This window comes from Abramis brama (assembly GCF_963993115.1).
Source record: "Abramis brama genome assembly, chromosome: 16".
NCBI classification, from domain to species: domain Eukaryota; kingdom Metazoa; phylum Chordata; class Actinopteri; order Cypriniformes; family Leuciscidae; genus Abramis; species Abramis brama.
This window is the reverse complement of record NC_139978.1, coordinates 5815610-5841601: the sequence shown is the minus strand read 5'-3', so window position 1 is coordinate 5841601 and position 25992 is coordinate 5815610. Positions and strand designations below refer to the sequence as shown.

General features: G+C 38.1%; 2 protein-coding genes across 4 annotated transcripts in view; both read right to left on the bottom strand.

The window, feature by feature from the left end:
• Positions 1-86: 86 nt before the first annotated feature.
• tbx16 (T-box transcription factor 16) lies at positions 87-5503 on the bottom strand. Its single transcript, XM_084087903.1, has 9 exons — positions 4954-5503; positions 4634-4790; positions 4376-4478; positions 3774-3938; positions 3545-3691; positions 3169-3239; positions 2846-2925; positions 2491-2704; positions 87-1111 (listed from the first exon to the last, which is right to left on the bottom strand). Exons 1-9 carry the CDS (start codon positions 4967-4969, stop codon positions 649-651), a joined length of 1416 nt encoding a protein of 471 aa, XP_083944029.1. The 5' UTR covers positions 4970-5503; the 3' UTR covers positions 87-648.
• Positions 5504-13826: 8323 nt separating this feature from the next.
• Positions 13827-25992, bottom strand: part of cabin1 (calcineurin binding protein 1) — a 130611-nt gene continuing 118445 nt past the window's right edge. For all 3 annotated transcript variants that reach the window (XM_084087299.1, XM_084087301.1, XM_084087300.1), the window contains 4 exons: positions 25244-25511; positions 20182-20325; positions 18284-18468; positions 13827-16030 (listed from right to left, as the gene is read on the bottom strand). In XM_084087299.1, the coding sequence (XP_083943425.1) occupies positions 15887-16030; positions 18284-18468; positions 20182-20325; positions 25244-25511 (741 nt within the window). In that variant the 3' untranslated portion in view covers positions 13827-15886. The remainder of the gene's footprint in view (positions 16031-18283; positions 18469-20181; positions 20326-25243; positions 25512-25992) is intronic.

Below are 25992 nucleotides of genomic sequence, written 5' to 3'. Positions count from 1 at the left end.
CTTTATGACCTGATGAACATTTCAATATATGAGCTTATTAGCTGCTTATTTCTTTCTTTGAAAAAGACCACGACCACAACATCTTTACTGAAGATATTTACTGACCATTCTGCATTTCAGACATACAATATTGTAATTTCCAAACAGCATTTTTTACACTACATTTCTCTTTTTAACAAAAATAATATTAAGTAGCAGCAAAAGCAAACACAGAATAAATAGACATCTTAACAACAAAGCCAAGAAAACCAAAGCCAAAAAAAAAAAAGTCCTTTCTAGGTCCTCAATACGCAGGCATTTGAGGTTTCAAGTCAAAACGAATCAAAAGTCTTAAGAAATGCATTTAATGGCACATCCTTTGGCACAAACGACACGCAACGTTGTCTTTTCACACAACGGAAAGAATACAAAGACCCTCAGATCAGCACACAGACTTTTCTTCAATTAAACTGAAGCAGGTTCTTTATTTTCTATTTGAACTTTTGCATCCAAGTTGACTCACAAACAACATTTCAGTTTAGTGCCACTTCCTCATTACATTCACTCAGTTCTAGAGTTTATCTGGTACTCGCAGGTACCGGGTGACGTGCGCCGTCGTCTGGGTCAGGGCGTGAAGAGCCAGACTTCAGAAAGCATCCGGTCTCTTGTTCACCAGCACGAGTAAGAGAACAATGGGTATTGGCTCCAGTCCCCTACATTTCCATGATGGTACCCGTGATGGACGGCCTGGGTGCTGTATTCGCTGGGTAGGTGATGATGGGGGGGTGGAGGAGGGGGGTATTGAGCGGACGCTGCCCCGCTCCACTGTCCCAGAGACTGTTCTGTGCTGTAGGGGGTGTAGAGAGGATGGTGGCCCAGAATGCCAGGCTTGGTCTGGGCTATGGCCATGTTCAGGACCCCTGTGTAGTCCTGGTGTCCCGCGGAGGGATGTGGGGGGCAGGTGGGGGGGAGACCGAACTCCGGGGCGGAGGGTTTGCTGGAGGATTCGTGATCGGGCACGGTGGCAACATCCGGCACGCGGGACTCGAGGCTGGAGCGGCCGGTGCTCCCGCATCCACTCACACTGCCAGCACTGGAGGACGGAGAGGGGGACTTGCCATATTCGTGAAATCTGTGGAAAAGACCCAATTTTAGCACTGAGACATTGACAAGGCAGAACTATTAGCGGCTGGTGGCTTTTAAGTCAAGTCACTTTCATTTATATAGTGCTTTTACCAATATAGATTGTTTCAAAGCAGCTTTACAGTGATAATAGGAAATTAAAGTAACAGAGATTGTTTTGGCTTTACAGCAGCTCTAGAATAAAGTTATTGTCCAGCTAAAGTTAGTTTTGATTGATTCACTTCCGTTGCAAAGATTTATTAACAAAGTTATTAACTTAGCGGTTACACGACACCGTTTTAACTGAAAACCCTCAACGCGCTCCGACCTGCTCATTTGCACAAAACAATGTTTGGTGGCTCAAGAACGCAAACCTTGAAATAGGTTCTAAGGTGCAGGCGTTGAATAATTGTGAAAAAAAAAAAAAAGTTATCATCTCCGCGCAAACTTCAATAACGCAAACATGTGAAAACGCCAATGGCATGCACATGCATGTGTAGTCTATAGGTATGCGTATTTGAATATATATGTGTAGTATTTCTCTACAAATTGACCTCAACCTGTCTGGCCTTAAAAATTCATAATACAGAATTATAATTTTTTATCGCTTCCGCGTGTCCATGCGAACCGGAATTATTTTGACAATAATTCAATATCTCTCCAACAGCAGTAGAAGGTCAAACTAATCTCACGACGTAATTTACATCTCGTCGATGATTGGTTGCCCTGAAGTGTCAACTAGTCTCTCCCCTGTGAAGGCCATCATCCCTTTACCTCTGTACAGATATCAAAATTATTCCAGTTCGCATGGATCCGCGGAAACGACTAAAAATTCTGTATTATCTAGGCCACACAAGTAATTTGGCGAGGTCAATTTGTAAAGACTACGCGCCTGCGCACATATATATTCAAACGTGCATACCTATAGACTAAACACGTAATATGCATGTGCACGCTGTCACAGTTTTCACAAATTCACGTTTTTGAAGTTTACATGGAGATGATAATGTTTTTCAAAACTTTAGCCTAGGAACCTGTTTCAAAGTTTGCGTTCTCGAGCCACCAAACACTGTCTTGCAAATGAACGGCCAGAACACATTAAAAGTTTTCTGATTTCAGTTAAAACGGTGTCGTGTAAGCGGCCCCTAAGTTAATAACTAATGATCTTTGAAACAGAAGTGAATCAATCAAAACTAACTTTAGCTGGACAATAACTTTATTCTAGAGCTGCTGTAAAGCCAAAACAATGTTACTTTAATTTCCTATTATCACTGTAAAGCTGCTTTGAAACACTCTATATTGTTAAAAGCGCCATATAAATGAAGGTGACTTGACTTGACAAGGCAGAACATAGCAAAATAAGGTCTTGTATGAGGTCAGTGCTGGTACCTGTACGGCTGGTACGTGCTCTGTCCAGGGACGAGCTGTTCAGAGCTGTACATGTCTCGAGGGTCCGAGCCCAGCGGGGACTCGGCGCGGAGAGCGTGGCTGTTGTCCCGGTCGCACGCACCCCCCCATGGGGAGTACCGCTCGGCCTTCACCTCCAACTCCTTACGGGACACGTGTTCATCATCCAGACCTTCACATGAGGACTGTTGGATATCTGAGGAGATAAGCATCAAGGAGACTTGAATCAATTACAAACACAACAACTACTTGAGAATTCGTACTGAAACTATTCATACTCGTTAACCCAGATCTGAACAATAAAGAGAGACATAAACTTAAAGGTGAAGACAATTACCTCGTGGGCTTCCATGTTCAGAGTCTTTTGACATTTTCTTTGCAACTCTCTCAGGATCAGCCAGACTTCTATTTGCTCGTCTGTGAAAGGAAAGTTCAATTAATTAAAATGGCTAACAATTTAAACCAATTTACTGAACATTTTAAAAATATTTTACATTAACGCATTCGTTTTGGTTATTCAAGTCTCATATCAGCTATAATTCATGAGTTAATATTTAATGATGAATTGTTTTCTGCATTTTAGAAAGTTGTTGGAATAGAAAAATCTATTTTAAGAGCAACCTGTGATGAAAATAAAACATAACCTCAAGATGATATTACCTTTTAGAATTTGTACCCTCATCTCTGAATCCTTTGGCAAATGGATTGTGGTCGATTTTCAGCTTTGTAATCTGTGAGAGAAAGTTCTAATTAACTCCAGTAAAAAAATAAAAAAATACCATTATCTATTCAACCTCAAAATATGTGCATAAAAACATATACAGTAGTCAACATTTGAAGTGGATCAAAACCTTTCATCAAAGTTAAACATGAATTCTGAACAATACCCGTTCTTGTCTGAGGACAACGTTGATGAACTTTTTTGATCCACTTCAAATGTTGACTACTGTAGATGCTTAACAATGAGGGGGACATGTTCTCCCCAATATTCAGAATAGCGGCCAATCAATGTGTTTTTAAGTATATTTAAGATTACCTTTGTGTTCTGGTATGCTGTGACCGCAGTGAAGGTGGTCTCGGGGAAGGTAAAGGTCTGGAAGACGCTCCAGCGCACACTGTACAAATCATCAGCCTGGACGATATGGAAGCGTGGGTGGTAGCGGTGCATGGAGTGAAGGATAATCTGAATCAAAAGAAGAGGCATGGGTTTAACTCAAAGTCAAATTACTGTTGAACAAATGTAAGATTCAGAGTGGGACACTTACATGTCCATGCTGGTCCAGGGCATTGTTGGTAAGCTTGAGTTTGAGGAAAGACACGGACTGTTTCATCCAGTGGCTGCCGGGCGCTGGCGAATCCGGGTGTAGGTACGTCCTATAGGGCGGCTGAGGCTCAGCCTTCCCTGCGACTTCCCACTTGTCCTTGTTCCACTACGGAAAAACAAGCATTTCATTGAATCATAGGCCACAGAATAGCAACTACAGCTTCCACATTGGCCATGACATAAGGTGCCGGGGGTGCTGGGGTGCGAGAGTATGTGTGAACGAGAGTGTGTGTTGAGGTAAAAACCCCCCATTGGGTTCTGTAAAAACAGGAAGAGTTGGGGCTCTTTGAAGTTGAGGAGCGCAATCAGTGGTGGGAACGTTCTGGGGAGACACATGTGACAACGTCCCCCCAACGCTCCAGCCGTTCACGATTGACTCCCAATTCAACAGCTCTTCATTTCAATAGGAGTAACAGTCTAGACAAGCCGGGTCTAATCCATTCAAATGGATAAGACCTTAAAATTGGCAATCACTACATTGAGATTCAGTATGTGATCTATGAACTTTATTAGAGAATTACTAGATGAGTTTGAGGTTCTAACCTTATATCTGAGACCGTCTTCAGGCACCATGTCCACCAGTAAGATGTACTTTGCATACGGCACCAATCCAGACAAGCTGATTTTGCAGTGTGGAAACATCCTCCTGTAAAATAAGCATCCAAAAGTACAGTTTAACTTGATGTCTATTCTAAGAATTAAGGTCTCACACATACATTGAGGTCAGTTGATCCAAAACATGAGTCGACAGATTAAGTTTTAATTGAGGAACTTGGTTTTAATTGAGGAACTTTGACGTACCTGCCAGGTTTGGTGATGATCATCTCAGTGCCGATCTCATGGAAGGATCTCCACAGATCCGGATCCTCTATAGTCATTCGGATGTTGCCTTGGTGGTAGGAATCACCGGCTCCAGCCATGGAGGGCGGAGGAGGGAGGCTGAAATTGTGCTTGAGGTCTGAGGAAAGACGAAATATTTGAGATGGTTTGTCAATGGCATCCCACGGAAGAAGTCCCAGAGAAAATTCAATCGTGCAGAACCAAGTCCAAAAAGAGGAATTAACAATGAAGAGTAAGAGTAAGAGCACTGTAGGGGAATTGGGCTTAAGACAAACACTCACCTCTGATAGCCTGCATTATTTAGGCTTCTCAAAAGACGTCCTCCTGAAGAAAAGGAGATAAATGAGCAATACCTAGACGTTTCAGTTAAAACACAAGTTCTCCATAAGAACTTAAAGGGCTTGAGTTAAATCCAATGTTTGTTAAGTCCAAGGATGAAGAGCTTCAGTGCGTTGTGTCTGTCTGTTCCTTCTGCCACAGATGCAGAGGAGGCGTCCCACACCTTTAAGTGGGTTCTGGATGTGGGCGGGGCTTGAACCCCCATTCCCTGCCTTTGAAGTGACACGGTGATGAGTCAATGTCATGATCCTATTGGCTGATGTGCAGAATCAAAGAGAGTTAGCAGAGCCTTGATAGAGTCCCAACAGGAAGGGGACAAGCAGAGGAAACATGTCTTTATGAACTGCTAAAGGACTTTTAAACAAATACGTACAGGCCCAAAGAATACAGGATGGCAAATCAAGCACAAAACTCTCTTCATTAATCCAGCTAATGTGAGGAAGAGCAAAGACTTCACTGTCTAATTGACAGCATTGACCCCCTCACGCAAACATAATCTGACACACTCGGCACTCGTGTTTGCTAATTCACACACACATATCCACCAATTCTCACTGATGCTACAGACACCAGGTCCTGATTTTTACAACTGTGGTAAATAATTTAAAATGCAATTGTTGTCACTTGAGTTCTTCTGAACTTTCTTTGCTCTTCATATGTTCCAAGCTCAATCGTTTTGATGGCCGTGCTTTCACAACACATCTGCTGCGTCTTAAACCATAAAAACACAAGACCAACTTAACCCTTCCTAAACTTTGGGTTTGGATTATGGTCTTTCGTCAACAGCAGTTTTGAGACAAATATTGACATTCAGTTTTAAAAGTAAAGCTTCTCAGTGGTTCTTTGAAGCACCAAGAAACACTTTTCTCATCAACAACCATTATTTGCAGTTCTTGGAGTGGCTGTATGGTTCTGTGGAGATTAAAATGTTCAAGATGTATTACAAAGATATCATCAATTAAAATACAAATTAAAGCGGTTCTCTAAAAAAAAATGTTTTTTAGAGAACTGTGGAACTTCAAAAGTTGTGCCTTGGCATCATGCTTTTTGGTACCGATTTCAGGCTTTGTTTTTCGTGGATTGATTTTATTTGAAAGAATTTGAAGTATTCTGCAGTGATGCCATAGAAGAACCATTTTGGATTCCCAAAAGAACAGTTCTTCTTAGTGTGAAGAACGTTTTAAGAACTTTTGTGCAATGGAAAGGTTCTATGGATATTAAAGGTTATGGTCATGCAACCATAGATGCCGATATGGAACTTTTGAAGAAAAGTTCTTTAAAAAATGTTTGTATGTTTATTGTTTAATGCTACAAAAACTGTTTGAGTGAACCAATTTTCCAAATGAATCATGGAACATAAACTATATTATTTTAAATGAATCATGTCACTGACTGTCTCAGTGAAGGTGCAGATATAATCGTGACATAAAGCCATTATAGAGTTATGGCAGAAAGCAAACCCCGGGGTAAATCTACAGGTGAGCTTTACCTGAGAAACAGCTTGTGTGTGTGTGTGTGTGTGTTTGGTGGGAGGGAGGGGGTTGCGTATTCAGGGTGTCTAGACATGATCGTTCCTTGATGGTTAATCTCATTAGGAAGAAATGCTCTCTGAAGGCAGCAGGCTTTCTATTCATGCAGAGAGACACCGGCAGAGATACATAGAGAGGGAGAGATAGATAGGGAACAGTCCAAGAAGAATTGAGGCTACTTTAGTAGTTCACAGCCTGTTAGCACCACTGATCTGCAGTCTTCATGCAACATGAATAGAGAGAGTTTACTTGTATGAACGCCAGTCATTGTTATGCATCTGTGACTATACGCTGAAATGAGTGCTTGACTGACTGTGTTCACAAATGGAGGAACGTAAATTTGATCGAAAAGATTTATTTTCTGTGTGTTTTTTTGGTTAAGTCGATAGAAAAAAAGGGCTTAATTAAAAAAAAAATTATATCAATAATAGATAGAGGAAGTGATGGGGAAATAGGAGAAAGTAATGGCTTAAATATTATACAGGCACAGGTCCCAAAAGAGACTTTATGGAAAACCTGGGATTCTTTCCAATTTAAAAATGATTTTTAAAATTGAAGTTGTTAAATAAGAAAACTAATTATATTAGTGAGTTAGAAATATTAAAGATTCTGCACAATTTCCAGGGAAATTTGTGACTCTGATCATGTGGCTCAAGAACTGCTGCCATTACTGTAAAAAGACATTCGGAAAGTTATCTGATTTTTTTTCCTAAGTAGGACCAGATATGATCCAAACCCAAATGTGATACTTTAGGATTGATTCAAAAGAGGTTTCATTTGCAAGTCTTTACATATTCCTTCAGGATGTTTCAAAACAGGAATTGGAAGATGAAATTGACCCGTTCTGATGATTTAACCCTCAGAAAACACAATCCACAGTTTGTTCTGTTCCTCCACCCTGACACAGAGCACTGTTAGCACAACTCTTTCTTATGCTAAACATGAACTCCAGCGAAACAGACTCCTAATCACCACCATTTCCTACATTTGCTGAGCTTTTGAGGACAAATACTGCCACACAGAAAAGACCCCAAAAATTATTGCTATACTTGACTGCATATTGTTAATACATACTGTGAATATGTGGCCATCGGAAGAGATGGACAACAGTGGACGCGTTTTCTTACACGTTCAATTCAATGATAATTTATAATGCATGGTCGTTTCTTACCTTTATTAATCTGAAAAATGGAAAAGTTTCATTTCTTTTTAACAGCTACAATTGATGAACATATTTATCCAAAAAGTCCAATGATATTACAATGGTTTCCTGGACATAAAAATGACCATATGATATTATTTGCAGTACTTTGGAAAACCCAAGTACATTTTATGGTATGTGAATATGGTAATCATTTAGTGCAATGATATATATCAAATTACCATGACATTATCATCTCATACCTTTACTGAACCATATACTAAAACAATATGGCTGAATTATTTTATATTAGATGCAGCATAAATCAAGACATAATAACAATCCTCAGTTTCTTTCAGTTCATGAAAACATTTATAAATTAGTGATTAATGTATAATAAATGTGTTATAACACACTTTATCAGGACTCTAAACACAAAGTGCAGTCCTGTTCTCATCTTGAGTGCATTTCTCACTATTGATCAACAGCAAATGAACCTAAAGTGTGTCTGAACTGTTATTTTTAGTGGATATAATAAAGCAGATTGAAACGTTTGCTCTTGAATGGGCAGTTGCCTCTTCTACGAGCTAAAAGCGCTCAATAGCTGTGAATGTATTGATTGAGAATATAAGGAAGTCTTAAAGGATTTGTACTCAAATTCCTCTATACCAAGTAAAAAATCCTCACACCTCATGGCCACTCTGGAGATTACCATGGAGAGTCCTAAACCTGGAGAAAACCGCAGAGACATTAGCCGAGCACGCATTTGGCTATCTCTCCATCATGAAGGTGTGATCGCAGGTTTCGTTTCCTTCACCTGAAGCTGGTCGGTATGATTCACACATGACGCGTGGCTCTCCTCACTCCGCTGAGGCTATACACACATTTCTGAGGGACTAGCGTATCCTTTTCCTAAACCCAATCCAACAGTAGCACACTTATATTAGCACCCGTGACAATTAACATGTCGTTTTAGTGCAATTTTTACACTAGATTAGATATTGTGGTTGGACAGGGGTGAAAATGATTTCTTATAGCCGTATAATACCTATTATAGTAGTCAATAAATAAATTAAATTGCATTATTTTTGTGCATTTGTGTTTTACTCAAGTACAATTTCATTTCCAAGTCAAAATCACACTTTCACACTTTCCATTCACTTAGACTTCCAAAGTACAAAGTCATTTTATGGCAGATTATCATAAATCTTTCCTTTTTTTAAATTTTTTTTTGTTGAGTTTACAAGATTACACTCCAGGTTGAATTGGAATAGCCACATCCATTTCAGTCTAAACTATTTTTGGATATAACTATTTGTTCTTGTGAGGAAACACTTCACAACATAATCATTGATCGAAATGAATATGTTCAAAGATGTTTCACCTATCCATAAACAGCTAGCCTATATTTAAATGTAAAACAACTAAATCAGCTGCACTGGCCATTTGACAAATCCAGGTACATGTTTCAGGACAGTTCAGTTTAACATCTGCAAAATGATTTTACAGCAAAGTTGTACAAAGATGTTTTGCAGTTCAATCTTGTTCACATGTGATTCAACATGTTGCTTGCCGTTTCTTTATCTTCTAATTATTTGTGAAATTTACTAGCAACTTCTTTGTGAAAACTGTTTCAAAGTAAATACAACACTTTTTCTCAGTCAGTCAGAACACTGACATTGAGAAAATTGTGATTAAAGAGTTGATTCTACACTATTACAAGAAAAGGATATAGAATCTTAAAGGTTCCGTCAGGCGCTTCATATTTAGAACCATTTAGGGGTTCCATCATGGGATCATTTAATGGATTTAATCTGTCGACTAACTTATTTTTAATTGTAATTACATTTTATGAATCAAGCAGCTCACAAGCATACTTAATCACTAGGAAAAAAAAAATGAAATAGCCCATTAAACATAAGAGTATTATGCAATTATTGAAGACATTTCTCCTTATATACAAACGTTTTGGAATAAAGGGTTCTTTAAAATTGAGTCAAGAACTCTAGTAAAGTTCTATATAGAACCCCTTTCAACCTTTTTGAGAGTGTATTAGCAAATTTACACAAAAGCTATGAAAACTTAATCTGTACATTTTAAAAAGATACTTTGAAATGCCCCAAAAGTGTAGCTCAGGATAGTGCTGGCAAAGCCAAGGTCAGGGGTTTGATTGGCAGAGAACTCACCGTGATAAAACGTATAGCTTTAGAGTCTGCCAAATGCATTGATAGAAACTCACTTCATCTGAATTGTTTATCCCTGTTAGCACTCATGGGCTCACAACCACAGACTTAAGATGATCATAACATCACAACCACAGACTTAAGATGATCATAACATCACAACCACAGACTTAAGATGATCATAACATCACAACCACAGACTTAAGATGATCATAACATCATAACCACAGACTTAAGATGATCATAACATCACAACCACAGACTTAAGATGATCATAACATCATAACCACAGACTTAAGATGATCATAACATCACAACCACAGACTTAAGATGATCATGACATCATAACCACAGACTTAAGATGATCATAACATCACAACCACAGACTTCAGATGATCACAACCTGACAAAGTGTCGGAGGAAATGTGAAGGTGTTCATGTATAGTTTTGATGTGAATGAGTTAATGAGGCGAGGAAAGAAACTTTCCTTTGAGGCCCAAAAACTAGAGTTATCTGAAAGTAGAAATAGAGAAAAAAACTATTTTTTGTGTTATATAAAAATATTTTGGCGAATGGTGGCTTATTCATATGAAATCAATTTAATAGGATTAGGGTGGATCTTCATGCTTGTTTTTTCCCTGTGTGCGGAGATGCACGCGTTCCTCAGGAGATCTGGCTGTTCTCATGTGTGAAGCGCTAATGCCTGAAACGAGTCAGTCGTTGAATCGGACACCAGCCTCACGGACTCGCGGCTTATTAACACCTGCGAGGTGCTTATACACTCTCAAACACACACATTAGATGGGGTTAATTATGATAAGAACCGTTGAGTTAGCAATGCCATTTCTCAAAGATTGTGCGAGGAGTCATTTCTGTATTACATGCTCTTTCTCCTCCACCCTTTTCATCATTTAAAAGCCACGTGAGACTAAATACTCTTTAGCTTTCCAGAATCTCATATGCAAACTTTCCCTCATTGACTTTTCTCTAACCCTCTGAATCTGTGAAACGCGTCATAAAATGATCTTTGATCAGGTTAAAACATCATTAATGTGTAACTGGAAACACATGGCGGCTCTGTAGAGGAAACGTACGTGTCGTATCTAAACGTTTCCTACTGTAGACCCCACAGGGATCAAGAGTGTCCCGCTGAGACTCACGCTGGGACCGATGGCTTTGCTCCAGCAGCTGATCTCAAACCAGTTTGGCTGGTGCTTTTCAGGACGGACGGGGTGACAGTGACGACCTGGAGGAAGTCACAAAGTCATGGCCAAGACCAACACACTGCTCTTTTCTCAACAAAAAAGAGTTTTATTATGATGATAAATCCCAGAGATGTTTCGTTCTCCGAGGGTTTTTCAATTCAAAAGAACAGGAAATGCTGACGAGAAACGTCAAACTTTAAACCTGGGTCCATCATCCCGTATGGCAGACTGAAGTCAGGAGGTGTTAGCCATCGCCTCTGCCATTTGCTGCATGTGTGTGTGTGTGTGTGTGGACGTATCGTCACTCAATAGTTTAACAGCTGCCAATACACAGGCTCTCTGGGCCGGGATCAGACGGCTGTGGGGTCCATAAAGAGCCCCCCCGCCATGACCCGACGAGAAATCTCACACCTTTCCCTGGCATTAACCATGCAATCTTCTCTTTTGATGCTCTAACTGGCCACTTTAAGAGCTCAGGTACGGGCCGTCCCGGGGGACGCTGAGACACACGAGTCCTGTGCATCACGTCCACAACGACACCAGTCAACATGAGCACTCAAACGCTTTCAGAACGAGTTAATCAATGCCTCGAATATACTACACTAAAACATGCAGGGTTGTTTTAACCCAAATTTGAGTCAAATATAGACAAAACCCAGCCATTTGGTTACATTTTTAAATTACAGTTTTAACCCAATGGTTGAGTTTGTCTATATTTGACCCAAATTTGGGTTAAAACAACCCTGCATTTTTTTAGTATAGTTTGAAGCATTTCCTTATGCAGGGATCTCCTTAAAATCACGAATTGCTCTCACAAAGAATCATTTCTAGCTAGTTAAAAAAAAAGGAAAATTAATATTCAGGAGTTGTTTGGATTGAATTATGTCCCATTTTAATTAATCAATTTATGCATTTGACTTTTCTGGTCTGAAAAATAAAAATGTTAAATTCCCCCATATTTCTAACGTTTCCATGACTGTGAATGTAATATTTTAAAATGGTATGAATTCACATTTACTAAAACAACGCCAAGGTCACAGGTTTAAATCACAGGGAATGCATGATAAAGTGTAAATATCATCAGTCAGAAACATTAATATAATACATTGCATGAACTATTTTTTTTAATTCTTTACAATTCCCATAGGCTGTATTATTTTATCATTCCAATGGCCTCAATATCTGACCAAGTTCAAAGACCCACTGCACTGTTATATCAGTATTATTTATAGTAATTACTTTTAATTAAAGTAATTTTGTTGTGTGCTTTTCTCATTTTATTAGTTTGTTTTTAAATATTTCTATATATAGCATTAATTTTTATTTTTAGTACTCCGTCTTCAGCCATTTCAGTGCAACATGAATGCTAAGCTTTTTTTCATCTAATATTTATATTTTATTTTAGCTTTATTTCAATAAAAGAAAACGATTGTTAATATTTTTTTTAGATTTTGTTAACAACAACAAAAATTGATGTTATTACTTCTTTATATTGCATTTAGTATTATTTAGATTATTGTCTTATTCCTCATCACAGAGTTATTGATTACATTTCAGCATTGACTACAAGAGACACCCCGAGGCCGCCTATGATTGGCTCGTTCACCAAAGCCCAACATCCTTCCAACCAATGACCCAACATCATTACCAGAACTACATATTGGCCTTCATTTAGATCAAAGTCCAGTTATGACTCATAAGTATTGGGTCGGATGGAGGCCAACAGACGGACACAGGAGGCAAACAATCACCACCTACCCCCCAACATCCCCTTAAAAAAAAAGATCTGACACACATTTGGTCCCGTATGTAAGAAAACAAACCCTGGGCGTAGTGTGCCTGACAAAGGGAGGGAATGACACATTGGCAGCACTTCATAAGAAACCTCTGGCAGCTGCTAATGGGTCTTAATGGCCTTCCTCGAGTCTGAGGGCTTCACACCGGCCCGGGACACTCCCTTTGACATGGCCTGGCTAAAACACACGGGGTGGTCACCGTGAGGAGATGATGTCATCAGGTCCCAGAATGCCCTTCACTGAAGCCCTGACCGCATCATGGAAGCTAATGTGAAAATGCGGAGAGATTTTATCGTTTAGAGTAACTTCAAACAGGTTAAGTTGCAGTAAGGCACTGAAATATTATTTTATCTGAATGAGACGGAGATGAATGCATGATCCTGGACCACAAAACCAGTCACATGGGTCAATTTGTTTTTTTCACTGATGTGTGGTTTGTTAGGATAGGACAATATTTGGTCGAGATACAACTATTGAACATCTGGAATCTGAGGGTGCAAAAAAATCGAAACATTGAGAAAATCTCCTTTAAAGTTGTCCATTTATGTTGGCGATTGTGCTGCATTCACTCACAAAAATAAATGTTTTATATATTTATGGTAGGAAATTTACAAAATATCTTCATGGAACATGATCTTTACTTAATATCCTAATGATTTTTGGCATAAAAGAAAAATCAATAATTTTGACCCATGCAATGTATTGTTGGCTATTGCCACAAATATACCCGTGTGACATGTGACTGGTTTTATGGTGCAGGGTCATATTTGTTTTAGTATTAATGTAGCAGTTACAATTTCAGCACTTAAGGGGGCGATAGAGCGAACGTCAAACGTCTGCGCAATTACATTGTGCTAACGTAAATATCAATGTTAACCCTGTGAAGAAATAATAGTAAAAAATAATAATAGTTTTTGATTTCTTAAGGTGTAATCTCAAAAAAACAAACAAACAGCAAAGATCAGGTAAAAATGTTGTAAGTGTATTTTTGGTTTTGTGACATCATCAATGCAGCAAGTCAGAAATATCAATCATCTCAGATAAAAAGCCTGAGGAGGACAGCATAATTAATAATACCCCATATACCTCCGAAGAGCACAGAAACCACCTCGTCGTACATCCTCAACACGAGCACAGAGACAGAGCATTCAAAACACAACAACAACAAAATATTATTTTACAAAGAGGAAAAAAATAGAAACATCTCTTTTTCAGTTTACAGGTAGTTTGGTCACACATGCTCAGTGCATCGAAACAAGTCTTTTCTTCGTATGTTGAAAAAATTCTGCACTCAAAAAAATACTGGTAGCTATTTATCCATCTACAAGTAGAAAACGTCCGGTAAAAAACATTCCTCCGTCTACATTACTCTGGAAAAACTCCTCCGAAAACCGATCCGGCTGGAAACACTACCAGCGCCAGCCATGATCACACACACACACACACACGTCACGAAAAATGATCTGACATGCTCTTAATGCTCTGAGATAAAGCAGTGCTACTTCACTTTCAGACGAAATCCACAGGGCAAGAACCTAAACAACTGGAGTTAGGCCACTTTTCTTCGGTTAAAGGGACAGTTCACCCAAAAAGTACGTTTCTGTCTTCATTTTCTCACTATCATGTCATTATAAACTCCAAAAGAACACAAAAGATGTTTGGCAGGATGCTCTTTAACATTCAATAAAATAAAATAAAAGCACCATAAATATGGTTTGTGCACTAGATTTCGAGTCTTCGAAAGCCATTTGATAGTCTTGTGTGAGGAACAGGAGAAGTCGTTCACTGAAAACCCATCGTTAGAACGAACACAAACGAGAGTCTCTAATGAATTAAAAAAATAGTCCATATGAAAATATGTTCATATGGAATATTTTTAAGGTGCTTTTTGTCATTTTTGAGTGTGGAAAAGAGCAGCGTGAACATTCTGCTGAGTTTCTCCATTTGTGTTCCACGAAAGAAAGTAAGACATACAGGAGTGAGGTAAATGAAAAAAGGACTGTCATTCGTGTGTGAACTTTCCATTTAACCGTCCAAAGAATAATTTAAAAAGCCAAAAATAAGGGATCAGCACCATTTTTAGGCATTTTCATCTTGGCATTTTGGCATAATCCTTGAGAAAAAGAAAAAAAAAGTAATTATCTTCTGTAGCTAGTTTTATCACATTCATATTTTAATTATGATATGAATAATAATGGTCACATCTTCTCAGTGCTGGTGACAAGACTGGCACAGTTAACTCTTCCAGCCGCTGTCTTTTATGATCCTCAAATGGAAATGTAATAAAACTACAAATGAAAACATGAAATCAGGTCGAAAATGAGAGACGCTAACAGTAATTCATGGGAGTTTTTGGTGTCTAAAAATGAACTTGATATTTTTTTACAAGTAACAGATTACCAATACAGTAATCTATAATAATTGAACTCTTGAAGTGCCGTGTAGAAATGTATAGGACTCTCCTTTAAAAAGCCGACAGCTAAAGCGTGGACATGTAGGCAGCGCTGAGAGAAGAAGTTATAGCACACACACACACACGCACACACACATGCAGGAAAACACACATGCGTTTCCAACACGGCTGGAAAAAACCCACTTTTGCTTTCTGACATTCCCTGTTTGGTTGCAATGCCACCAAAACTTGATAGTGATGTGAATCATGTTTATTTTACACCAAACGTCAATCAAAACCCACTTCCTGTTAAAACTGTAAACAACGTCGTGAAGGATTTAATGCCCGAGAAACTCGAGTGAGTAAATTGCATTACACAAACTTGCCAATATTACACCATCCTTAAGTGGATTAAGTTTTTCTCTGACTTTCCGTGATGTTGAAGGTTTTTGTGACCGCTGGAGTAGAAATGGCACTTTTGCAGGATCGTACACAATGAAAAAAACACCAGAAGAACATAGAAACCCAGTCCATGCGTAGCAGCAGAGGAGCAAAAACAACAGGACGCGAGTGCCAGGGTAGGAAAAAGCCCTTTCGCTGAAAACCGTGCGAGCTACAGGAGGTCCGAGTCAGATGTCCATGTAGTCGTCCTCCTCGTCGGACTCGCTCTCCAGGGACGACTCCTGACTCGACGTCTCCTGGACCTCTAGAGCGGGCTGAGCCAGAGTGTCTTTCTTCACGTTCGCTGCCGACTGAGAGGACAGGATCACATTCTGACGGGACAAAGAGAAAGAGAGCATCTCGTGATCCGCACGTGTGGACACTTAAAGCACATTTCAAAAGTGTCCAAATACTTTTTTGGGTCATTGTATCTGTGTCAATACTAGGGGTGTCACAATATATCGTAATACAAAACTGCAACAATCTGTATTGTGTGTAGTTCACATAAAATAAACATTACTGTGTGAGTGTTACGTTCCACGTGTGTTTTGTCTTGTTTTCACTGGTCTGCGCACGCTAGTATACGTCGCACGTGTTGATTGTTTGTGCTCATTATCTCTCTCTGTTTCTAGCTCGCCCTCGGCTCGCAGGCTGCTGTGACTGGCCTAGCGGGACGTCACTCATCATTGGGGCGGTGTCCGGGAGCCAATCAGAGTTGTCCAGCTGGGTTCAAAGGGATGGTGTGCTCATTCATGCTCTCTCTCTCTGAAGCGACCATGAGCTCGTGTAGCGGTTTGAGTTATCGAAAATGTGAATTGAGATCCATATAGTGAAGTCTTGCTCTTTGTAGTGGAATGAGTTGTGTGCTTTGTGCTCGGTTTATGTGTACCTTTAGTACTTGTTATGTTTCAATCTTAGAGACAATAGTTTCGATGTGTGTCCAAGTTCAATGCTATGGGGTCCTGTAACACGGCTCTTTGGGAAAGAGAACGACAGGTCAGTATGCCGCGGTATACATAATGCCCGTAGGGTTGTTTATTTGTTAGATACACTAGGTTAAGAGTGAGCGCCACTCTGTGTATGTTTTGTTTTAGTAGTTAGTTTATTTAGGTGCCGGATGCACCGAAGACTTCGGTTTTCTTTTCACCTTTTTCTTTGGTTAGGTTTAGGTTTAGTATAAGGATTGTTTTGTTATATTCTGTTCTTTTCTTTGGCGACACTTTTTGGTTCTCTTTCCTTTTATTGTTGTTTGATCATTTATATATTTTTTAAACATTGTACATAGTGCACTTCCTTATTACTAGGAACTGGATCTAGTGGCTTCGGCTTTGTGTCAATAAAATCCAGTTTTGGCGCTTTTCCACTGCATGGTACGGCTCGCTTCGCTTCGCTTTTCCACTGCGTGGTACGACTCGACTCGGTACGGCACGGTTCGGTTCGCTTTAGCTCGGTTGCTTTTCCACTGCAGTTAGTACCGCTTCAAAGTGGGTGGGACTGATCGTTATAGTTGCCGTCTCTACTGCCATGACATCATCATATTAAATGCGAATTTTTCATTCCGTGTTTCCCCATCCACTCCTCGGCAACCAACGAGAGGAACGTCTGCACCTCGTCCACTGACCACGATTCAGCCATTTCTTTTTTGAAGTTTATACTCTTTTTTTTTTTTAAAGCAAATACTTTTAAAACAGGCGCTACAGCGTTGGCTGTTGTCTACTGGCTATTTAAATCTAGCGGGTTTAGTGTCTCGTGTCGTAAATACAATGACGCTGGTAGTGATGATTCTGTCTGACCAATCAGTGATCTGCAGTGTTTTCACGTCACATTTTAGTATCGGTACGGTACGCTTGGAACCTCAACAGAGGTGGTACCATTTAAAGCGAGCCGAAGCGAGCCGTACCGTACCGTACCATGCAGTGGAAATGCGCCATAAGTGAGCCGTACCGAACCGAGCCGTACCGTACCATGCAGTGGAAAAGCGCCATTTGTATCTTTAAGTTGAGTCTGTCATGTGTTTTTTCCACTTTATTCAGCCATCAGCAGTAATAATAAAATAAGTGTTGCGAAACATCTCCTAGACTTTAAAAGATCGTAACAGTGAGAAAACAAAATGGAAGTTTTCAGAGTTTTAGTGTCAGTACTACATTAAACTACTATATAATGTTGAATATGATGTATAATAATGCAATGGGGGAATATTTGTGTGTCCTGAAAATGCCAAATGTTAGCAGTAAAAAGTGTCTTAAATTATTTTAAATATATCTAGCCAGTGACTGAGCGCAAGAATATTCATCTACAATAATTCAGTATTTTCATCTTCAGAATCATGAATATTGTTATTCTGGTGTCTCTATTGTCCTGTGCGTTGGGTTTCCAGCACCAAGTCCAAGCCTATTCATTTACACACACAATGTAGCATTTTAATCAACAGCACATTTTTTGTTAACCTTTTATCATGTGTCTTAGAGTATCGCAATAATATGGTATCGTGAGGTCAGTATCGGGATATATGTATCGAATCGCTACACCGCTAGTGAATACAGTGAAGAGCTCATGTTGATGATTGGTGTGTTAAAGATACGGACCTTGAGCTTCTGCTTGGTCTCCTCAGAGATGCTGCCCTTGGGCGAGAGCAGGGTGGGTGTGGGGGGGGTGACGGTGATCTCGGGGGGGAATTTGGTGACTGTGGAGGGGATCACCAGTTTGGGCATGTTGGGGGGGATTCTGGAGCGGATGCGACTCGGGTCTCCCTGCTTCCACTGCTCACTTTCTGGAGGAATCAGGAAACATTCAAAGGTTAGTTCTTAGTTTACATGACTTTATCATAACTCTAAAAATGTGACCAACTGAAGTAGAGAATGAGTAAGTGTTATTGGCAACACTTTACAATAAGGCTCATTAGTTAACAATAGTTAATGTATTAACTAACATGAACTAACCATGAGCAATACATTTGTTACTGTATTTGTTCATCTTTGTTAATGTTAGTTAATAAAAAATAAAGCTGTTCATTGTTTGTTCATGTTAGTTCACAGTGCATTAACTAATGCTAACAAGATTTTAATAAAGTATTAGTAAATGTTGAAATTAACAAAGATTAATAAATGCTGTGTAAGTGCAGTTCATTATTAGTGCATGCTAACTAATGTAATTAATGAACCTTATTGTAAAGTGTTACTGTGTTATTGTTTATATACATATTTATAATTCATATAACAAATAATTACTAATTACACTAGCGTTCCAAAGATCCGGTTTGGTAAGATTTGTTATTGTTTCTTTGTTTATTTGATCAAAAATACAGCAAAAACAGTAATATTGTGAAATATTGTTACAATTTAAAAGAACTGTTTTCTATGTGAATATATATTAAACTGTGATTTATTCCTGTGATCAAATCTGAATTTTCATCATCATTACTCCAGTCTTCAGTGTCACATGATCCTTCAGAAATCATTCTGATATGATGATTTGATGATCAAGAAACGGATTATTATCAATGTTAAAACAGTACAGAAACAGTGATACATTTTTTGCAGGATTTTTTTGATGAACAGAAAGTAAAAAAAAACAAAAAACTTTATTTGAAATAAAAATCTTTTTTAACATTATAAATATCTTTACTGTCACTTTTGATCAATTAAATGCAACCTTGCGGGGGAATTTTTTTTTTGAATTTTTCTAATCTGTAAAGATAAATAAAAAAAATAATCATTTCCAGAAAATGTTTCATTTTTTAAATGGTTTATTGAAGAAATAATAATTGTCTAATAATCCATTTTGTCAAATGGTTTATTAGCCAAAATCTATTAAATTTGTTAATGCATTTGTGTTGAGTATCATTATTGATACATCATGCTTTTATGGCTCATATGATATGAGTCATAGTTGAGGAGGAACAACAGCTCAGTTTTATTCCCAGGCCCAAACTGAGCGAAAATATGCAATTTGGTGCAGATGCTGATATTTATATGGCCAAAAAGGAAGATGAAATTCTGATGCTTGTAATGTAAATCAATAAGATCTTTATAACAGACTACTGACATAAAACATAAATATCAGTCGTCACTCAATATCTGCCAATAATATGTCTCAGTAAGATGAAATGTAAGTGCTAGTAAACCTAAGTTGCTTCTTTCCAGGAAGTGTTCAACTTAAAATATTACTAACAATATAGAAGTTACTCTTAAGTTTACTTAAAATCATTAAAGATGATTTTAGAAAGTAGGACGTTTGTACATTAATAATAAAAGGCTTTTTAATTGCTAAAAAATCGAAACCATCAATCAGACGACAGAAGTGCCACAGGTTTTCTCAGCGAAGTTTTGATGTTGTCGATAGTTTAGAGGTCTTAAAAACGTGCCTATTAAATATGATACAGCAGGCTTTATGGGATAAATGATGACAAACGGTTGAACAGAGCTGAACTTCCTCCTGCATACTGACTGCTAAATGAGGGATCGAGTGTGTGTATCTGCATTACCTGTGCTGGTGTGAGTGGAGCAGGACGGCCACTCGTGTGTGTTGTGAATCTGAGAGACACTGGCCATCATCTTCATCTGCTGACACAGGTGAGACTCATGCTGACGGTACAGCAGACCCTCAGACGCTGCCTCCTCTCGCTCCTCTACACACACACACACACACACACACACACACACACACCCCGTCAGGAGACATCCTTCAGGAAGGGCCACATTCAAAACTCTTCTGTGAGTGCAAATCAACTGAATTCTGCATTAATGCGTCAAGTACATAATGCAAGTACATACATTTCCAATTTTCATTTTAAGTTTAGTTATATGCTTTCATCATTTTTTTTGTAAACATTTTTAGCTGGATTTTCAGTCAGTTGCTGAGGCAAATTTTTAAATGTTTCTCTTTTTGAAATTTGAATCTAATATCTATATTCTATTCTATTTTTTTAATTAAGAAAAAAACATTTTAATAGCTTTAGTTAACAAAGGGTTACTGCATATTTTATGAAGTTTAATTTAAGACTTTTTTAAGATCAAGTAAAAAAAATGGAAGGAATAAATGGAAGGGAACACAATACATCAGTATGTTCTCCTAAATGTAAATGTCTAGGGAGAAACACTTCCAACAAATATCTGATAATTTTTCATTCCTTTCACCCAAAAAACAAAAAAAGCTTAAATCGTTCACCTCAACGCTACATTATGGAAATAACTTTTATTGCACCTTCTGATTACACTGCAAAACACGGATGTTTTTCCTTAGTATTTCTCTTTTTTGACTAGTACAAACATCTAAAGATTCCTAAATCAAGATACATTTACTTCAGATGTAAAATGACAAAATAAAAAGTCTTGTTTTCTGTGAAAGTGATCAAAATGAAGTTCATGACCGAAACAAGAACAAATATCTGTCAACGGGCTCAGAAAAAGCAGCTTCATTTAGAAGTTTTGACGGATATTTGTTCCTGTTTTAAGCATAATACATTTTGTTGCATTTTTAAAATACTTAATTTTACATTTGCATCTCAAATAAATGTACCTTGATTTAATAAACTTGTTTAGATGTTTGTATTGGTAATCAGGACAACAATACTGAGGAAGATTTAAATTTTCCGCATTGCATGCATTTAATGTCACGACTTTATGAATTTAAGACTTTCTGCTCTGATTTAAGACCGTTTTAAGAACTTAATGTAATGGTGAATTAAGACTTTTCTTAAGACTCGCAGAAACCCTGTAACATCAACAATGCTGATGCATATCAACACTAAGACGATTTCGGCCTTTATTTTTCAGTGTTTATGTTGGCTGTGAGAATGACGGCAGTGTTTACCGGGTCAAAGTACCACTGACTCTGAGCACCGCACCAGTAATCTCAAATAAAGTGACAGATATAGAGTGTCTGTGTGCATCTGAGTACGCTTCTGTTTAGCACTGAGGTCGTCTGATGATCTGCTCATGAGGAAAAAGAGTTTTTGACAGGCTTTAAAGGTCCCATATTATGCCCCTTTTCACAAGATGTAAAATAAGTCTCTGATGTCCCCAGAGTGTGTATGTGAAGTTTCAGCTCAAAATACCCAACAGATCATTTTTTACAGCATGTTTAAATTGTCATTTTTTGGGGCTCAGAAAAACGCGCTGTTTTAGTGTGTGCCCTTTAAATGCAAATAAGCTGCTGCTGCACGGCATAGGGGGCGGAGCTTCACGAGCTCGCGCTCAGTCTCTCAGGACAATCTCATCTCACGGAATGATGATAATATCAGAAACTCTCAGTAACGGTGTTCATTTCGAGTCGGACAATAATGCCTACAGAGACAGAGTGCTGTATAGAGATGAAACAGGTATAGTTTAGTAGTTTAATTACGGTTATTATAACGTATTTGTCATCTGCTTGTATGTATCCATTATTTATTAATAGCCTACAAGTCTGCTGTCCGAATGATGATCAAACATATACTGATGAGTTTAATAAAGTTTATTGTACATCACACAAAAGATGAAGCGTCAGTTTTACTTCAGAAAATCACTGTAAGAGCTGAGTAAACACAGTAAGTTATAAGAAGTGCGCAAGTACATAAACGAATTTCGGTAGAGTTGAGGGAGCATTCCTGTGGGCGGAGGTTAGTCACAAAACGGTTCTAGTGACGTCATTAAAGAAGGAAGTAGAGGGATGTAGTCCAAACGGGCCGTTCGATGTAGGCGACTTCTGTTAAATAAAATATCTCGCTTGGCATTGAACTTTGAGCTTTATAATTTTACAGATATTATTTATGCTCTAACAGCAACATTACACACTAACTAAAGTTTGAAACATGGGATCACGAAGAACGGGACCTTTAATACGACAGAAACTGTGACTGAGTTTAAAGACAGCTGACCGGCTCAAACCCCATGTTGTTGTAGAGCATCATGCACTTTCATTTGGCTTCTCAAGGACACACACACACAGTCGTATACATGCACGCTTAACACAATCATGTACCTTGTTTCCTTAGCAACAGAGCATGACACACAGAACACATCAGCCTAAACGACACACAGGAGGAAGTGAGACAGCTAGCTCGACAAGTAATGAAAGTGTTGTTGAAGTTGTGAGCTGCATGTTGATCCCCAACAGGAAATGATTTTACAGAGTAAATCATAAACAATATGTATAATTTCACGAACAAACACACAATCTTCTGGTCACATGTCTGCAGAGCTGGACAGTAACAAAGTACATTTACTTGAGTACACTTTTCGAGTATCTGTACTTTACTTGAGTATTATTTTTTCTGGAAGCTTTTTACTTTAACTTCCCTACATTTGAAAGACAAATATCATACTTTTTACTCCTTTTCAATTCTGTCAAGGTCCTTGAGTAGAAAGTTGTAACGTCAGTCAGGGGATGACTTTGGTTGCAGGGGTTGCATTTTGGTTGGAAATTAATTAAATGACTGATGTTGGTTTCTGACGTCAACCCGATCTTCATTTTCAACCACAATAACGTCTGTCTGATATTCATTTTCAACATTGGGTTTGGTCTTCTAAATGCGAATTTTGTCATTGTTTTGGAGCACACTAGCTTATAGATAACAGTAAGACTAACATATTCATACTAAAGCCATAAAACTTTAGGTACTGTAAGTATTACATACAACAATGCAACATTAATAAAACAATGCACTGACATTTGCTTTTTACTTTTGATACTTAAGTACTTTCAAAAAACAAGTACTTCTGTACTTTTACTTAAGTAAAAATCTTAAGTCTTCACAACTTTTACTTGTAACGGAGTAATATTTGACCAGTAGCGGCTGTACTTTCACTCAAGTAAGGAAGTGTGTGTACCATGTCCATCTCTGCATGTCTGTCAACTGAGTGTCAACCAAAGCAGCGCCGATAAAAAAGGGTGTGTTTCAACTAATATACCACACTACTCATGTCAACCCTGTAATGCAGTGTACTGCGCATAGTCTGAAACCTTTCTGTATAATTACAATATCCCAGATGACCTCTTACATGAGCCAAAACATCAAGTGTTCAACACAGCATACCTCATGGAATACTGTATCCCACAATGCAATTCGCTCAAATGAAACTTCAAAGTGTGATTTTTTTTCTTTTTATTATTCTCATTATTTGTTGGGACTGCAAAATTAATATTTTACAAAATTGGATAAAAAATGCAAAATAACCATATTTACACTTCCGTTCAAACGTTTGGGGTTTGTTTTTTTAATGCTTTTAATAGAAGTTTCTTATGCTCACAAAGGCTGCATTTATTTGAGCAAAAGTATTCGGTAAAATAATGACAATAATCTGAAATATTATTACATTTTAAAATAATGTTTTCTTTGTGAATACATCATAAAATGTAATTTATTCCTGTGATCAAAGCTGAATTTTCAGCATCATTACTTCAGTCTTCAGAGTCACATGATCATTTAGATATGCTGATTATAAATATATTCACTGTAACTTTTGATACATTTAATGAATCCTTACTGAATATGAGTATTAAAATAAAAAAAGTATTAAATTATTTTAAATAAACCTTACAGACCCCAAACTTGTCTAGTGTATCTCTGAAATCATAATTTGATGCCACTCAGTAAATTAAACATTATGCTGCAATATGGTTTTAAATGTTTCTGTTTCATACACTGTTTTTTTTTTTTTATAACAGTATGTATAAAAGCACAGTATGTAGTGAACAGTATGGTGGCCTATAGAGGGCGCAACAGGATAAGAAATCTTTGAAGTCCACTTTTACACTCCGTTCAAGTTAAAATGACAAATAAATGTATACTCAGAGAGCGCTCCACAAGATACGTTTGATTATAACATCTGGAAGCTCAAAACTGATCGGGTGAATGCACATTTTAAACAGCTTATTGTACAGGTAAGTTAATCGTCGTTTTAAACTAATGCGCTGCTGCATTGTAACACACACACACACACACACACACAGAAGCTCGCACACACAGAAACATTCACAGAAATGTGTTGTCAACACTGTTCTGTGATTTATCAATAATATAGGTTAGAAACTGAAAAGTTCTAGCATATATTTCATCGTAACTAAAACCCAGAGCTTCACTATTAGTAGAGGGACGCTGCCAGGGAGAATTAATTCACACACAATCGTTCTCTCACTAATGCATTTATATAAATGTAATCTTTACTGTGCTACTTTATCTGTATCTGATTTAGAACGAGCAGAAATCTGTGGGAAATATAACGACCCAAAGACAAAAGAACTGATAAGAATAAGCTGTTATGTAGGAGCGCTGTGTCACATTCATGTTCAGGCTTATTTGTTCATTACAAATAAGTTGTACAGTTGATTATTTTATGTCTTGATTTCTGTTCTGCCTTAAATTATAACATTGTAATACATTTTTAGCTAACTGTGATTTGTATATGTACATTTCTGAAATGCATAACTAAGACAGTTACCTCTGATAACAGATCACTCTAAATTGTAAATTCTGTAAAGCTGCTTTGAAACGACGCGTGTTGTGAAAAACGCTATACAAATAAATGTGAAATGAATGTCACTGCAAAGATTATTAGATACAGTACCTGTGTGGGGCAAAAAGGCCATGCTTGCTATTGGCTGGCTAGGTGTCTTGCGCTGCTGCGATTGGTCGGGTTGGCAGTAGGTCTGTGATGGAGTGGTGTGTGTCTGTGTCTGGATGAGAAGTGGCCGAGGGGTCTTGCTCAGCTTGGCCTCCCCGTCCTGCGCTGATGCTGTGTGTGTGTGGAGGCACGGCGTGGAGAATGATGCTGGGAAGAAGATGTCTCGCTGGTCTTTACTAAACTTGGGAGTGGTTGGCGCATCACTGGAGCTCTGTAAACAGACGGGACAGAAAAACATGTGCCATGAGTCGACATGCTCAAAAAAAGAAAAACAGAGAAAAACAGCGCTCTTCCAATACTACAATGGAGCCAAAGAGAAAGTGATAGAAGAAGAGAAAGAGTGAAATAAGTTATCTTTACTTTTCTGCATTCTTGGATCTGCCATACCTTGGATTCCTGGTCAGGTCATTACAAAGTAATATTTTTATTGTTATATTATTAAGGGCAACATGTAATTTGTAAATGTTAAATGTTAAAAAGCAAGTTAAATCGCTCTGGTTGTCATATTGAAGTCACATGAGTTCAACAGTGTCTATTTACAATGTGATTTTGCAGCATTGAGTATTGTAGCCAATCACAGGCATTTCTGTTGAAAATAATGACCAATCAGAGGGTTTACTCAGAGAGTGAGAATCCACTCAGTATCGTTCAAAATACTGAATAAGTTTGTTTAGTGCAAGTTTAATAAGTTT